Raw genomic sequence first — 17,572 nt, forward strand, 5'->3', positions numbered from 1 at the left:
ACGGCATCACATCAGCTCTAAAATGAAGCGGCCGTCACATCCAAAGATAAATAAATCTTTGGGGTATTTCTCCATGCGCTAGAAAGCTGACATATACCAGTATACTTCGTAGTACAAGCAAATTCCGGAGGCCATGATGTGAAACCCCAAAATGGCTACGATATTTTTACTCTAGCTAGACAGCTGAAACCTTGTAATATTTCGCCCCGTAATAGCAGGGCAAAGCAGCAGCTGTTTGGGGCTGACTGACTCAAGTAGCTCTGGATGGGGTCAGTCATAAACAGTGCCTTAAATTGGCCTAGATTTGGGGTGTGTTTGTGGGCCTGAAGCACCGAACCCAAAAAAGCTTTGCACCCCAAATTCTGCTTAAAGAAAAGCTGAATTATGCAACACAGCCACCATTGGTCAAATGGAGCTGTTTTGCATACAATCTTTTATTTTTGCATTATTTATTATATTTATGTACCATATTTTGTCCTCCAAGGCATTCAGAGTGGCATCCATTGCTTCCTGCAAAGAATTATGGGCGCTGTATAACAGACTTTGTGCCAGGAAGGCAAATCACTATGCCGCCTGCACTTGCATCATAAACCTAGCTGTCTGGGCCCCTAATGATCAAATGGTCCACTATCGGGAGTATCTCCATCCCTTACGGGAGTATCCTTGGCATGACAGAACAACTCCTCATTCCCCAGGAAACGGGGCCCTTTCTAAGGGATAATTTCCCTCAGAGTGACGCCATCTTTCTTGGAGACCCTCCTCCGTGACAGCAGGGAGCTGTCACCCTGGGAGTGGGACGCAGATATCGTGTCCCTAAAGGCTTTGTCCACCAACGTCTCAGCCTCTTTCATGTTCTCCAGGTCAGCCATCTTGGCCTCAAGGGAACAAACTCATTCCCTGGGGCGTAGGCGCTCATTGCGCCAGCCACACACCCATGACGTCTGCCTGACTGGCAGATACACGTGACACTCTGTACAACACACAAGACAGCCCTGCATATCTGTGTTTATAGTTTATTTGAAAGCTTGGGATTTGTTCAGTCACTAAGGTGAGGGGCAAAGCAGTCTTTCTTAGTCTCCATGCCCTGCTGTCCAACTCCCTCAACTCACATTGGACCATGGCGTTCTGTCACTGGAGCCAAGAGGCCTCACACAAACCCTCTCAACTGACATCTCAACATTATGAAAGGCCCAGAAGCTCAAAGGTTTTGATCAGGCTCTATTTGGGTTATTTTTTGTTAATTTTCAAACTTGTATATTCTGCATAGCTAGGGAGTGCCCTGAGTAAGTAAGAAATCACTATCTTATTTTTGAGAGGCGCCATTTTCCTCTTCCAAACTGGTGGGCACTTAACTCTCCAAGTTTGGATCCCAAGCTGGGATGAAGAGTCTGAGCTTCAGAAAGGTGTATACCTTGAACCTGGCGATTATCTCCAGACGCCACATCCTAGGCAGTTTTTTGGGTCATCTGTTCCTAAATCTAGCCTCAAAGGCAAGCACACCGGCCTTGCTCACTATTCACACTTCACCATCTCTATCCTAATTAAGAAGACGTGCAGAGAGATTAATTATTTTCTTGTTGCCGTGAGCCAATAGCATTTTAATCAAGCTGTCTCTGTGGCTAACCAATTCATTAGCTGCAAATTAAATAAATCTAGGCTTTTCACCATACTTTAATTGACACTGTCCCTTTGTAGGGGGGAAGAAAGTTGTTCAAGCATCGGTAGCATTGTTGGAAACAATTGTCATATCTACATTTTGGCATTGCATTTCAACATACTCTATTCACACCCGAAGAAATAAATTAATGGCCCGTAGTTGCCCTCCTAAGCAAACTGATTGGAAATAAGTCCCACCGAACTCCATGTAATACAAATGTTTTCCCCCACTGTTTATTTCCTCTTTCCCACTTTTTAGCAAACCGAAGGCTTCAAGAAGCGGTGGTTCACCATGGATGACAGAAGACTAATGTATTTCAAAGATCCCCTGGTAAGGCCCATGTTTGCTAATGATCTCAGGCTGCTCCAGGGACTGGCAACTGCAGAACTTCATGGCAGGATTTCAAAACATTCCACTTTCCCAAAGGATTTTTATCTTTGCTTTTAATGATAACGATTGTATGCATATTTGTTTTCAAACAGATTTGTTTTCAGTGGTGGCCATTTTATATATATTTGTATATTTTTTGATCAAGTGGCTTATAAATGTTCCAAATGAGTAGGGGAGGGGAATTAATTAGGGCCAGCAAAGACTAGAGATAAGGGTGGATTCTGTTCAGTTCACCTTTTTAAGTCAATCAACCTGATTTGCACCTCCTTAGTTAATACACAGATCAGAACACGAGTATCCTTTGAATTTCACTGTTCTCTGAATTTTGTGATGCAGTTTGTTTGTTTGTTTGTTTGTTCATTTGTTCATTCATTCGTCCATTCATTTCTTTCCCACTGGTCCCAGAAATAAGATGGGACAGACTTACGAATGAACATGTGCAAAACTGTCATGGAATGAAACTAAATTGATCTATCCAGTTTTGGGGAACTGCAAGTGGGGGGAATGGCGGTGTGTTCATGTCCTCCTGTTCATGGGCTTCCTATGGGCATCTGGTTGGCCACTGTGAGAACAGAACAAATCTATTCAGCCTTTGTCAGACCTCACCTGGAGTCCTATGTCCAGTTCTGAGCACCACAATTTAAGAAGGATATTGACAAGCTGAAATGTGTGCAGAGGAGGGGGGACTGAAGGACCTGGACCAAAGGCCAAGATTATCAAGGGCCTGGAAACCAAGCCCTTTGAGGAATGGTTGAGGGAGTTGGGTGTGATAAGCCCGGTAAAGAGGAGACTGAGAGGAGATAGGATAGCCATCTTCAGATATCTCAAGGGCTGTCACGTGGAAGATGGAGAAAGCTTGCTTTCTGCTGCTCCACACGGTAGGACCTGAATCAATGGATTCAAATGACAAGAAAGATTATTCCAACTCAACATTCAAGAGAACTTCCTGATAGAATCATAGAATTGGAAGGGACCCTGAGGATCATCTAGTCCAACCCCCTGCAATGCAGCTGTCCCATAGGGGGATCAAACCTGCGACCTTGGCGTTATCAGCACCATGCTCTAACCAACTGAGCTATCCATGCGAGGTGATGGGAAGAGCTCTTTGATCGTCTCAGGAGGTTGTGGACTCTCCTTCCTTGGAGGGTTTTAAGCAGAGTTTGGATGACCACCTGTCAGGTTTTCTTTAGCTGTGATTCCTGCATTGCATGAGGTTGGACTAGATGACCCTTGGGATCCCTTCTAACTCCACAGTTCCATGATTCTAAGATGATGGACAAGACGGGCCACTGGACTGATCCAGCAGGGGTCCTCTTATGTTCTTGCCCTTTCACAGCTAGGACACAATTTTATTAGCCTCAAGTTGGAGATGCGCAGATTGATTGAGATGAATGGGGGAGATAAAGAAACTGAGAACAGATGGGCAGTGGAATAAATTACTGTCTGAAGCTGCAACATCTCCCTGCAGTTTTTGTGTGGAGTTGTTTCTGTCAAGGATGCTGGGGATCAGTTGGGATGCTGGGAAAAATGGGAGAGACTTCCTGTTCATTTTGAAATGACTTCCTTGAAAGGTTGGGTTTTTGTTTTTTGTATACAGCTTGGAAGCCTCTGTTGAGAAAGGATGGTAGAATTGTAGTTTCCAGTTCTCTGAAATAAACCTTAACCCCTACCCCTACCCCCACCCAAAACCAACTTGCTGCAGAAATCTTTGAAGCCAAGAAGGCAGGGACATTACGTCAGCTGCTCTGCGATAATTCTGTTTGTTATCTTATGCAATGCCTTCATCATAGGAGATATATAGCAACAGTGCTTTGTCATAAGCCCCGAAGCCATTTTGAACAGGGACAGCAGTGTCAGGCCTTTGGAATCTAGGGGACATGGATGAATTTTTGGAAGACAAAAATGCCGGTGCCTCCTTGATCTTCTGAGATCCTATGCTATGTCGCCCGCACAGGATGCCTTCGCCAGGGGGGAAGTCTTTATTGGAAGCAAAGAAAACAGCTACAAGGTCTTGGAAGGGCTCCCGCCCTCCATACAGGGAAACCACTGGCAACATGGAATCACCATCGTGACTCCAGACAGGAAGTTCCTTTTTGCCTGCGAGACGGAAAGCGACCAGCTGGAGTGGATCGCAGCTTTCCAGAAAGTGATCAGTAGGCCAATGCTGCCGCAGGAATATGCAGGTGAGGCAAGGGGTGGGACATGACTGGGAATGATGGCGGGTCATCATGGTTCGGTGGCACAGCTTGTGTTTTGAAGATTCGGTTCCCAGCACCTGCTGCAGAAAGGAAGACCTAAGCCCTGCAAGGGAGGAAAAAATGGGTTTCCTCATTCGCCATTTAGAAGGCAAGAAGGTGGAGAGGCAGAGGAAGCTCTCTTAGGCCACATTCACACCGTTTAAAGCACTATCATACCACAGGCATGGCTCACCCTAAAGATTTATGGGAGCTGTAGTTTGTTAAGGGTGCTGAGAGTTGTTAGGAGGCCCCTATGACACACCCAGGGCCACAATTCCCAGAATTCCCTAGGAAAAGGGACTGACTGTTAAACCACTCTGGGAATTGAAGCTCTGGGAGCAGAAGACTGGTCTCTTAAACAACTCTTAGCACCCTTAGCAAGCTACAATTACCAGGATCTTTGGGGGGAACTCATGACTGTTTAAAATGGCATGGTCCTGCCTTAAATGTGCAGCAGAGATGGGGTTTTCGAATATATGCCTGGGAATTAAATCAGTTAACTGACTTTTCATCAATCAAGCTATTAATTAATTGATTCACTCTGCATAGGGAATAAAACAAAGAAGTATACAGTACTTCCTTTGTTTTAGCATATACATCATATTTTAAAAGATGCACTTTGTACTGTACTTTTTGGAGAGTGATTCCTATGTGGTTTTTACTCTGCCTGCTGGTCTGATTTTTTTATTTTTAAAGTTAACCCTCTTTGTTAAGGTTCTATGGAATATATCTCTATCTGTCTGTCTGTCTGTCTGTCTGTCTGTCTGTCTGTCTGTCTGTCTATCTATGATGTTCCCTCCAAAACTATCATGTACCTGCCATCTGTGGTTTTTTATTAGTAGTTTTGTAATCAATCAAAAACATTTAAATCAATCACCTAACTGGCTGAACTTTAAGACACTGGGTTGCATCCTGTTTTGTACAGAGAGCAGACCTACTGGAATTAAAAGACACAACTAACTTGGGTTCATTAAGTCCAATAGGTCTACTATGAGGAGAACTTACATTGGATGCAACCTAATGGTTGCATCTGGACTTAATGGTCAGGCGTGGTTTAGCCACTAACCACTTAAGATTGCAGCTGTCCTTTACATGTCAGTGTTTTAATGCTGTTGTTTCCCCCCTCCTCACAGTGGAAGCCCATTTCAAGCATAAACCATAGTAGTATCATGCTGGACAGAACCAAGGAAGGAGAATCTGTTTACAACCCAATAACATTGTTTGTTCCTTACAATGTGAGCAATGACAACATATTCAGCGAATCACGTCGGACTAGCAAGGTGGGAGGTGCTATAACAGGGGCCTCTGGGCCGGCGACAACAGTGTTGTGGGGCCAAAGCAGACACTTTTTTAAAAATACATATGAAAAGTTGCATTTCCTAAGCTGGAGGTGATGATGCGTTTCTTAACATCTCAGGCTGTCTGAAGCACTTCCCTTGGGGACATTGTCCTTGAACATGTGACATTTGGCAAGAGGCTCACCGCAGGAGATTTGGGGAAATACCCACACAGTCCACTCCCTCCTTAAGCAGCAATGTTGCCCAAACACCTTCTTAAAGGGTCTAAACATCTCCAGCGACCAAGGATGTCTTTTTCAGAGGATGGCAGCCGTTTGCTTGACAAATACCGAGAAAACACCTAGGAAAGAGTGTCCTTAAACCCACTAGGAAGAATCATTACGAAGGCCAGAAGCACTGTGCACGATGCTGACATTTCAGCAAAAGACAACCGCCGGCTGGTCACCACATCCTGCGAAGCATCACTTCATACAACTGTTTGACAAAACGTTTATGCGCATTGGTCTGTGGTTCGCCTGTCGCCTTGTGATTCTACAGGTCTAAGTAGCAGGTCCACCTCTGCTGGACGAGATGGCTTTGGTCATGGCGTGTGGCAGCGGCGGCTCGTGAGGGGGAAGGCAGAGGAAGTGGTCTCCCCCACCAGCGTGCTTGTCATGAGAGAGTGAGGCACTGGCAGTGAGGTCACAAACAATCTGAAGCTCCTTTAATAGTTAGCGCACCACTACTCAGATACCTCTGCCTCTGTCCCTCCTCACTCTTTGAACAACCACTGGTGTTTAGGCATTAGGACCTGTTCACGGAGTATTTGAATGGAAGATGGTTATTCCAAGCCACGCAGCCTGGTGTGGTTCTGGGCTGAGGCAGGCAACTTGGTGGCCGAGTTAAAAAGTCCCTCCCCTAATTTCACCCCCCACCCAATACGCAAAGAGGGGGCAGTGTTTACCTGTCGTGGCAATTATGCTTGCAGCTCCAAGTGTGTGTCCATTTCTTTGCTCTTTTTGACCTACTAGGCTTCAGCACGATGACTGGAAATCTGGTCCCCTGGAAATCTGGTTCCATTTGTTGACATGATCTTATGATGAAGCCATTTTGTAGTGAGGGCGATGGCTCCTGACCTCACTCTTGATGGACTCCCGGGAGTGCAACTGATAATGCTGGCACCATCACAAGAAAAGTGATGGAAGCCGTGGAAAAGGTAGAGAAAGCCTTTCATATATGAAATTTTTCACACACTCCTCCTCAGCTCCAACAAAACTGGTCCACTAGAGAGGCTCTTTAGGATCTGTTTTGCTACCTCTCTGAGGTTATTGATGGAGGCCAAAAAATGTGGCTACCTATATTTATTTTTTTACTTGGGAGGCCACAGATTGAGCAGGCCCAGCCTGAAGCATGGTAATCAGACCTACCTTTCCTTTCTGAGCCCAGAGAATGTTGTGACTTTCTTCCGATTTTCATTAACAAAGGGAGCCATTTGTTGTAAAAATTAACAGGAAAACTTCTTCCACATAAGCTCACTGTTAACATCATGGGATTCTCAGCTGGACTTTTGCTACCGAGCTGAAATATATTCAGTCCTTTGGAAGTGTGCCCACATACACACTTTATTCCTGAAAATGGTTGAATGGCTTTGTGTGACTGGTGTGGTTTTGAGATAAAAATTAGTATGTGGGAAACTGGGCACAAATTGGCAAGCTAAGCACTTTTAAGGCTGCAATCCTGTGCGCTGCTTGGGAATGGGAGTTATCTCAGTGGGCAGAACACCTGTTGTGCACGCAGAAGGTCTCAGGTTCAATCCCCACATCTCCAATTAGGGCTGGGAAAAACTCTTACCTGAAACTCTGGAGAGCCATTGCTGGTCAGTGAAGCCAATACTGAGTGAGGTACCTTTGGTCTGACTTGGTATAAGCCAGCTTCCTATCAGCGCAGTGGGATTTTCAGGGATGGGCATGCATCACCCATGGTTTCAACGAGGGTTAAGCACATGCTTAAATCTCTCCCACTGGATTCCATAGGTCTTGAAACTGGCTGGGCCGTACCTATGCATTGGTATGGCCAGGTGGATATTGCACTTGTCCTCTTCATGGAAGAGAATGGGGAAACCTTGTGTGCACGAGTGTGCGCACAGGGCTCTCTGGACAAGGGTGACTTTCAACGTTCCTTCTGTGCTGCTAAATTGTAACTTGAGAAGTGACCTTAACAAAAAAAAGCACACTGCTCTGAGAAAACGGTGGGGGAATCGAGCCCCGAAACTTCCTGAAGGATGGGGAATCTGCCTGTGATGTTAATAACAGATGGACACTTTGACGAAACAAAGGCTCTTCATATGGCCAATCTGAGACCATTCCAGGCTAAGCAAAAGCCCTTGCAGAAAGTTTCATGGCACACCATAATCCTGCAACCTTGGCATTATCAGGAGGTGGACTCAAGTCCCTGAAACTCATGCCACAACAACATGTGGCACAAAACAAATATCTTTGCTGATTTTGCTGCAACTGACTCCTCCCCCTGCAACTACTCCTCCCCCTGTAAATTGATCTGGCTCTAATTATGTGCAACTTGTCACATAACCAGAGTCCTCTGGTAGGGATGTCTGTCTGTATAGCCCGAATCCTCCACCCAATCCTCCCCAACACAAGTTCAATAGGCTCAGCTGATCATTGCAGTATGGATGAATGAATTCAGAATGAACAACACATGAGCTTCCAGAGACAGACTTCCCTTGCTGGATCAGAATGAAAGTGTGCGACTTGCTCAAGAGTGCATCTCTGTAATCTTACCTCGGGCCATCCCTACTATTTGACAAAATGGGCAGCAAAAGCTGGGAGGACACAGCTGGGTGGGTCTCAAGCAGCCTTCCTTGCACCCCACAAACTAGCCTGCTGCCCTGAGGTATGGTGGAGGAAGCTCTCTTTGCTGCCAGTGTTGAATTAACATTCACTTGCCAATTAGTTCAGTTTCTGTACGTGAATAGCGGGGCGGGAACACACCACTGCATCCTTTGTCTTGGGCAGCAAAACGTCTTGGTCCAGCACTGATCTACCCATCCCTGCACTGAAGATTGTCCCAGTCTTGTACTGGGTTTGTATCCTTTTCACGCTGATGAGCAGAATGGAGCTGGTCCTCAGGGCATTACTTGTTTTGGGCCCAGACTCTGCAATGCCACTGCCTCATTCAGGGAAAGCCAGAAAAGTCCCGCAGGGTGTCCATTGAAAGAAGCGGCATGTGGGCAAGAGCAATGGACAGAGGGTTGACTTAATAGCAGCTTGCTGGCGGCTGAGTGGGCGGTGTGGAAGTGAAATGGTTCTGTACCCAAGAGATTCCTATAGAAGACTGAAAGGGCCATTTCCCAGGCTCAGCACGCAGCTTCTTTGGGTAGCTGCTGGTGGTCCCACTGTCCCAACCAAAAGCATTGCTGGTGCCTGTTCTGGCTACCACCACCCGCCTTTGGGGAACAAAAAAAGCAGCTGGGGTTGGGAACTGCTGTGTTCGTTTTGCACAATGTTCTGCAGTGATGCTTAATCGGGGCCATTGTGGGAAACTGCAACAGTGGCATCAGGACCTTGGCGTCTTCTGCAGGTGCCCCTATCAGGTGCACACTCGCAAGGGCCCTCTGACACAGAAAGGGGGCGCTCTGGAGGGCTTTCTGCTAAGCCCACCCCCCCTGTAACCCAAAGCGGGCCCTATAAGCCTCCCCCCTCAACAAAACAACCCCAGTTTACACAACAGTGGTCATATTTATTGTTCCAAAACCCCCCCAAACAAACCACTATGCACTGTACAGGTGGAATGCATCGGAAACAAGTCAGGAAGCAAAGTCCATATAGATTTGGTGAAAGACCCATTAGCTGCAACGGTTGTCCTGCAGAGGTTGTTGGACTACGGCTCCCATCATGCCTTATCATTCGCCAGGGTGGCTAGGACTGATGGGAGGAAGAGTCCAACGATTTCTGGAGGCACTGTGCTGGCTATTCCTGACCGAGGGCATGAGATCGTAGATCTTTTTTACCCCTGCTCTGGTTTGCCAGAAGCGGCATGGTCATGCTAGCCACATGACCCAGAAGCTGTCTGCGGACAAACGCCGGCTCCCTTGGCCAGTAAAGCAAGATGAGCGCCGCAACCCCAGAGTCGTTCACGACTGGACTTAATTGCCAGGGGTCCCTTTACCTTCACCTTTAAGTGGCTGTTGCAGAAGTTCATAGATTTTGCTGCTGCCAGATAATCACCCCAACTAACAAACCTTTGCTGGGACTCTTGAAGTTAGCAAACAAGTTACAATATGGTAAATATTTCTGCCTTACGCTATTATAAGACACACGCCCCCTCTTATGGTTCTAGCTGTGTTTACCTTTCTATTATAGTAATACTGACAGATTTAGCCAGCCTTCATGCTTTGCCAACATCTGCTTGCTCTGCCACTTGGTTGGCGCTTCGTCTCCCCCCCCCTCCAACACTGCTGAATTATATTAATTCTCGCTGCCCCCACAGGCTCAACAATAATCTCCACCAATTTCTCAAATTATGTAAGAGAGAGCACACCCACAGCAGTATCAGTGCCACACACAATACAGCCTTGGTTTCCCCCTGAAATGATTGCTCAACCTCAGTAAAAGGGAGAAAGGGTGAAGCTGGTATGTTTCAAGTCTCAGAACAGAATGCATTTCTTTCTTAAGTCAGTGTTTGTAAGATAAATGCCCTCTTATCCATTGCATACATGTGTTAAGTCGCTGGTTATAAAAAAAAATTGGTACTAAATGTCATCCATGCCAATAAATTATTATTCTGTCTGATCAATGGAGACAAATGTCTGGTTAAATTTGTGGAGCAAATAAATTGGTGGCGCAGGCAACATGATAGAAGAGTTTTCAAAATATCTATCCGGTATCAGAAGCAGTTTTAAAAGTGAAGATGGCATTATTGCATCTCAGAAAGTTTTACTTATAGCACACAAGAGCAATAAATACTTGCCCACAAAGGAGCCCAACTCATGCAGAGAAGTGACGGGAAATCTCATCTGAGCAAGTTATTCTGCACCTGGAGAGACTGGATGATCCAGTCATGCCTGATATGTGACATGTGACAGCAGAATTGCCTGTCTTGCAGCAGAGGTTGATGGGAGGACTGCAAATCCAGAGCAGTATATCATGCAGAGGCACACCAGGCAGCCTCCTCAAAAGTAGGCAGCCTCCCTGAAATAGGATGATCCAGTGATGTGAGGGGGAGAGATGCAGCAGAGTGGCCTTGGCCCATCTCCTCCCCCATGGAGGTTGATTAAAAGGCAGTGAAGCCACAGCCACAGAGATGTACGTACATCAGGCAGGCTCTATAGTTAAGCTGTTTGGTGCTTAACTATTCTTCACAGAACACTAGCCCTCCCGAGGTTGGAAATTCCCAGTATAGAAGATCAGTATGTCGAGGCGAAGGGCTCTCTGAAGAGACAATGCAGGCATGCCGTTAGCTATACAAAACAAGTTGCACCGGGTTTTCCACCTTTGCCAGGTGACGCTTTCATACCTTTCAGAGGTGCTCCTGCAATAACAGCTGGCTCCAAACCAGCCAGGAGGGGCTATACACCTGTGGAAGCAGGCTCCCCTGCATCTTACAAGGTACAGTTGGTAGTAATACAAAAAGAAGCTTTCTTCTAGGGCAGCATCTCATACATGGAACTCACTGCCCCAAGATCTTAAATTAGCTCTCCCTTTACTTATGTGCTAGGGACGCGGGTGGCGCTGTGGGTTAAACCACAGAGCCTAGGACTTGCTGATCAGAAGGTCGTGGTTCAAATCCCCGCAACAGGGTGAGCTCCTGTTGCTCGGTCCCTGCTCCTGCCAACCTAGCAGTTCAAAAGCACGTCAAAGTGCAATTAGATAAATACCTCCGGCGGGAAGGTAAACGGCGTTTCCGTGCGCTGCTCTGGTTCGCCAGAAGCAACTTAGTCATGCTGGCCACATGACCCGGAAGCTGTACGGCGGCTCCCTCGGCCAATAAAACAAGATGAGCGCCGCAACCCCAGAGTCGTCCGCGAGTGGACCTAACGGTCAGGGGTCCCTTTACCTTTACTTTTTTTACTTATGTGCTATCAGTGGCTGAAGAGTTTTTCCAGCAAATCATTGAGATTCTGGTGCCGTTTAACAGTGCTATCCTTCTTGGTGTATATTCAGCCAACTATTCACTTTCAGAGGGACTCACTCTAAGTGTGAATAGGACTGGTCTTAAATATTCCATGTTTGTTCTGCCTCTGGGGGTTCCTTTAGTTGCCTTTAAGGCTGGTTCTGTGCTTGTTTTCTTCTCCTTTTAATATTATATGTGAATTGCCTTGCAGTACTGTATTGTGAAGGGTATATGCGAAGGGTTGAGCTTTGGAAGGCAGGATACAATTACCGAGATAAATAAATAAGCATCTACAGCCGAATCTGGAGCTTTGTGTGCTGGAATACACTGGACAGATGAAAAGAAGTACTTATTCGCACAGCACATAGTTAAGACTACGGAATTCGCTCCCATAAAATGCATCAGTGGCCACCAAATTGGATGCCTTTAAAACAGGCATGGCCAAACTTGGCCCTTCAGCTGTTTTGGGACTACAATTCCCATCATGCCTGACCACTGGTCCTGTTAGCTAGGGATGATGGGAGCTGTAGTCCCAAAACAACTGGAGGGCCAAGTTTGGCCATGCCTGCTTTAAAAGAAGATGACACAAATTCATGGAGAGGACTAACTAGGCACAATGGCTATGATCATCCTGTGTAGGGGGAGGCTTCTGAATATCAGTTCCTGGAAGCCACAGGTGGAGAGAGTGCTGTCATGCTCAGGTCCTGCTTACGGGCTTCCCACAGGCATCTGGTTGGCCACTGGGAGAAGAGGATGCTGGAGTAGACGGGCCACTGGCTTGATCCAGCAGGGCTCTTAGGTTCCTAATGGGTGTTACATTTGCAGTTCCCCTTCATGATCCAAGAGCTGAGACTACATGTATGCAGAGTAGACAGAAAAGGGCAGTGCAGAGCAACGTCTACTGCTAGTCATGAGTGTATGGCTCATATCGGTTTCACCACAATCTATATAGCTAAAGAAGGAGCTTTCCCTAGTGCCCAGGAGCAACCCCTTCTCAATGTACTCCTGCAGTACTTTGCATCAAGGTCAGCTGTTCTCATACTCTTTACCGTTTCATAACATTCAGCTTGCTTCACAAGGGGCCTCGCTACCCAGGAAGCATTTCCCAACTTGCACGGGGCGTGTTATTTCTGCAAATGCCTTTAAAGGCCGACACCTATTTCACAACCGAATTTCGGAGAAAAAAGGCCTTTCGAGCTTAACAGAGGAAAGATTGGCAAGAACGTGGCACAGCAGTGGGACTCTTCCAGGATTGCTCAAAACACCAGGTTTGGGTGCTCAATCCATTATTTGGAGCCTGCAAATAGGAGGTCAGTTCTGGGCATCGCACATGAAGGTGGATGTTAAAGTGGAGGAGGGTTCAGAGAAAAGCTGTGCTGATGAAAGGTCCTGAATGAAAAACCCTATGAGAAAGGCTGAAGGAAGTACAGATTTTTTGCTCTATAAGACTCACTTTTTCCCTCCTAAAAAGTAAGGGGAAATGTGTGTGCGTCTTATGGAGCGAATGCAGGCTGCGCAGCTATCCCAGAAGCCAGAACAGCAAGAGGGATTGCTGCTTTCACTGCACAGCGATCCCTCTTGCTGTTCTGGCTTCTGAGATTCAGAATATTTTTTTTGCTGTTTTCCACCTCCAAAAACTAGGTGCGTCTTGTGCTCTCGTGCGTCTTATAGAGCGAAAAATACGGTAGGTATTTTTAGCCAAGCGAAAAAGAGGATTACAGACAAGAGATGTTGACAGTTTTGAAGTATTTAGCAGTATCTCAAAAGAGAGGGGACAACCGTTTATCCTACTTGCCAAGGCTGGGAGGGAAAAGGCCTGGTTTAAGATACTGGGATGTGTATTTTGGCTAAACAGCAGGAAGTACATGCTGACTGCAAGGAGCCTAACCAGAGGAGGCTGTGAAAATCAGGAGCTGTCAAACAAAAGATGCTTGATTGAGCACCTGACAAGGATGCTCTTGGTGCCCTGCCTGAGGGATGGGGAGGTGGACTAGGATAGATACTGCACAGAGCCCAGTTTTATTCTGTGAGACTAAAGGAAGCTAGTGAAGTGCAGGAGCACAAAAACCCAAGGTGTGGAACAGAAAAAGCCCTGGGTTCAATCTTACTTCTATTATGAGCTCACCAAAAACAAAGACTCTTGAAGACCTAATAATGGCATAAGCTTTCTACATCATATCTATGAAGAGCTCTCAGCTGTCATAGTCACACAATATAAAATAATAATAATAATAATAATAATAATAATAATAATAATAATAATAATAATAATGTTGCATTATAACAGGGGCTACCAACCCTGCTCGTTCTGCTTGCCAACCACATACCCATCCATCTACACACTGGTGCAGAGAGAGTAAATTGCAAACTGTGAGGGTCAGATGGCAATGAGATGCAAAACATAGTCTACAACACGACAATTAAAGCTTAAAACAAGCACTGTGATTATAGACAAGGGCAGCAACTGGAGATTACACTATGAACCTATAATTGGTAGGCAAGCTGTTCTTTTAATATCTGTAATATAGGGATAAGGTCTGCCTTAAACGGTTAGTTGGGAGGATGTGATGGGTTAGAGGAGCCTGTCTGATTAGCCAGAGAGATCTGGTATGCTTGCTTTCTTATTCAGAAGTCCATGAACACTCCAACACACCATTTTGCTTGGATGACCACACAAAACAAATGCGAAACCCTTGCAGATAGCAAAACTCTTGGGAATGCATGGGAGATTTTAGGCTTACTATGAATTATGGAGTATACAAGAAGTGAGAAGAAGGAAATGAGGGGCAGGTGGGGTTCGTCAACTTGGGAAGGTAACCCAACTAGGGAAAGGAAGACACTGATTCTAACCTCGGCTGCCTTTCAGCTATACTCATTCATGAGAAAGGCTTTGGGAGTAAACCCTGCTTTGCAGGACATCTTCGCGAGAAGAAAAGGCTAAGCCAAGGCGTAAACCTACACAAATCCGCAGTGGAGTCCATAAGATTGTTGGATGGTGCCTTGCACTCCTCCTTCTGGCAACTCCTGAAGCCAAGCTGGTACCAAACATCTTACTCTGCTTTCCTTTGGGCCACATCTGGGCAGCCCAGGACCTCCATGCACATTGCCAAGGCTTGCATCCTGGGGAGGCCACTATGCAGTTTGACTTCACCTCCAGAAGTGTACTCCATTGTCTCCCAAGACAGACAGATGCCAACAAGAAGAACCACCAAGGCAGGTGAATTATCTTGCCAAGTCATTTTGTCCGTTTTTACTTAGACTAGTGCTGCCTGCTACTGGCTGGCAGCAACTCTCTAGGGTCTTTCTTCTCACCAGCTACTTGATTCTTTTTGAACTGCAGATGCCAAGGACTGTGCCTGCCACTTCCTGCATGCAGGGCAGTGGTTCTGCTATGGCGTTGTGATTCCCTATCCCACCCAGTATTAGAAATTCAGATAGATAAGCTAGGTGCCAAATGGCTTTTAAACCAGGATTATAGTCTGGCCTAGCTGCCATTTTTGGGCCAGATGGCTCAAAAACACACATTTCAATCTGACTTTTTGGTTCCTGGAATTCATTCTGATTACGCAGATAAACAGTAACAGATAGAATTCTACAAGATGTGTTGCTAGTATGTTAAAACAGTCCAGATCCAAGGATACCCAGACACGCGCCTTCAGATGGTGGAGATGTCAGGCACCATCCTGGCACCCAGGCATCTTCACTTGGTCACAAGTGGCTGGCAGCCAGGTGCAAAATGGGTCTGGCACCTGGCGAATTTCAAACACTGACCATCACCTGAAACCAGCTGGGGTCTTGCACAGGGCTTCTCTCATCTCCCTCACTTCCTTGGGCAAGCAATTCTGAATTCTTGGAAACTGTACAGTTGCTGTGAATTAAATCATGTCAGCCATGCTTACTATTATCACAGGAACCACTTGGTACAAGCTTTTGGTCTGCACATGGATACATACAATCATACCTGTCCCAGGTGATTTGGAGAGAACCTTGCACGCTGTTTGACCAAACAATATGGTGGACGTGGGGATGAAGAGGGAGAATTGTTTCCTAACACTCCACACCATGCATTTGCTGCTGTTAAAAGCAATTCAGCATTGGGGAGGGGTGTTGGACTCAGAGATAAGAGCCCCTTTTGTTTCTGAAAACAGCAAGAAGCCAAGAATGAAGGCTCTGGTGCCACCTAGTGATTCAAAATAAAATACAAAAGCGTCCCCATGTGACAGGCTTTCAAATTAGGGATTTGGATTTAGCTTGGCTGTTGGCGTCTCTCTCCATGTGGGTTTTTCTTTTAAGGAAAAAAACCAGGAACAACCCACACAAGCTGCTAAATGTCAGCAAGACATTGGGAGGAGAAAAATGAATTTTAATCAGCGTAAGAACCTTGAAATAGGCTACCGATTGCAATTTAGGCAGAGCATGTACAAAAATCATGAGCGCCATTCATCAAAACGCTTTGTTTCACAGCATGAACCTGCTCATTCTCAGCAGTGGGTTGTACAGTACAGGTGCATATTCCAAGTTACCTTTGTGCAGATTCTCGAATCATTAAACACTTTTGCCAAAACTGTGCTTTGGGAAAGCTTGAAGCTTCTCACTGAAATTAGTGGTGGCAGATGAAACATTTTGCCCTCCCTAATAATCTTCCCTTACAATGTGCAACTGTATTATTACTACTACTAGATTTTTTAAAAATCTATTTATTATTACTACACCTAGATTTTAAAAAAATTATAAAGGCCCCACCCTTCAGATTACAATCTAAGAGACATGACACATAAGGAAAAAAGGGATGAGAAGGGAAGAGGAAAACAAGCCAATGTAGGAACCAAAAACTTTCCCAGTACCTTAATGAACAGTTAAAACAGCCACTAAGCCTAAGGACATAGTCTAAGGAGGCAGCTGCTTCTAGCCAAATCAATGGGAGTGGGGCCTGCTGCCTTACCTCTCTGAAGGTCAATCACAGCTAAAGAACTTGGTTTGTGTTCAGGCTTGAATAGGGCCAACAGTGGTCTTCAAGTGGCCTGACCAGTGCTCCGCCTGAACAGAGGTTATGCCATAAAATGTGTCTCCAAAAGGCAGACTTTGTGAGGGCTCCACAGAAGAAGAGGCAAGAAAAAGGGTTCTCTAGAAAGCATGAAAACTGCAACCTTCACGACGCCACTTTCCCCAGCTGCAGAATACTCCCCCCACCCCACCCCGCTTTTACAATGAATGCTGTCAAAGGAAGAGATTCAAAGCCAGAGGAGGCAGCTTGCCACATAGAATCTGCAGCATGGTTTTGCTATATAGAAGCAGCAACATACGGCATTGTGTGCCAACTACAAAAGGCAGCCTCTCCCAAGATGGTGTGCTCCAAAGATTGTTGGACCAGAATTCTTCCCATCAGCGGAAGCCAGCATGGCCAATGGGAGTTGTTGTCCCACATCAGCTGAAAGGCACCAGGCTGGGGAGGTCTGGTTCAAGGGTTCATTTAGACAACTCTTAATTTCAGACGTGATTCTGCTTTTCTACATGAAACAATATCAAAGCTGCCTGCCTGAGAATTCATATTATGTGCTGCCTGAGAAAGGCAATCTTCCTCAATACACCTTGTTTCCAATGAAAGCTATTTGCAGATGGGTAATAAGATGCTGCCAACTTTCCACATCTCACCAATTCTTACCTAAAGCAGGCTCACAACAGCAACAACAAATATAGTATTCTGGGAATTCGCCTCCAGGAACTGGAAAAGCACTTTGCAATGAACAAGAGCCAATTTTTTGTGGAAAGAAGGGATGTAAAGTATGAAAACTGATTTTGTTTTATAATGCCATGAAACAAAGGGTGTGTGGCATACCAAAAAGGATTACAAAAGATATTAAACCTGCAAGAAAGATGGAAGA

General features: G+C 45.8%; 1 protein-coding gene across 1 annotated transcript in view; it reads left to right on the forward strand.

Annotated features, from left to right (window-relative positions):
• ADAP1 (ArfGAP with dual PH domains 1) overlaps nucleotides 1–6,808 on the forward strand; it is a 63,687-nt gene extending 56,879 nt beyond the window's left edge. Inside the window, exons 10-12 of the mRNA XM_081169298.1 lie at nucleotides 1,916–1,987; nucleotides 4,002–4,230; nucleotides 5,418–6,808. Coding sequence (XP_081025424.1) covers nucleotides 1,916–1,987; nucleotides 4,002–4,230; nucleotides 5,418–5,446 — 330 coding nt within the window. The 3' untranslated portion in view covers nucleotides 5,447–6,808. The remainder of the gene's footprint in view (nucleotides 1–1,915; nucleotides 1,988–4,001; nucleotides 4,231–5,417) is intronic.
• Nucleotides 6,809–17,572: the final 10,764 nt, after the last annotated feature.

The sequence above is a fragment of the Podarcis bocagei genome (genome assembly GCF_964188305.1).
Source record: "Podarcis bocagei genome assembly, chromosome: 14".
Classification (NCBI taxonomy): Eukaryota; Metazoa; Chordata; class Lepidosauria; order Squamata; family Lacertidae; genus Podarcis; species Podarcis bocagei.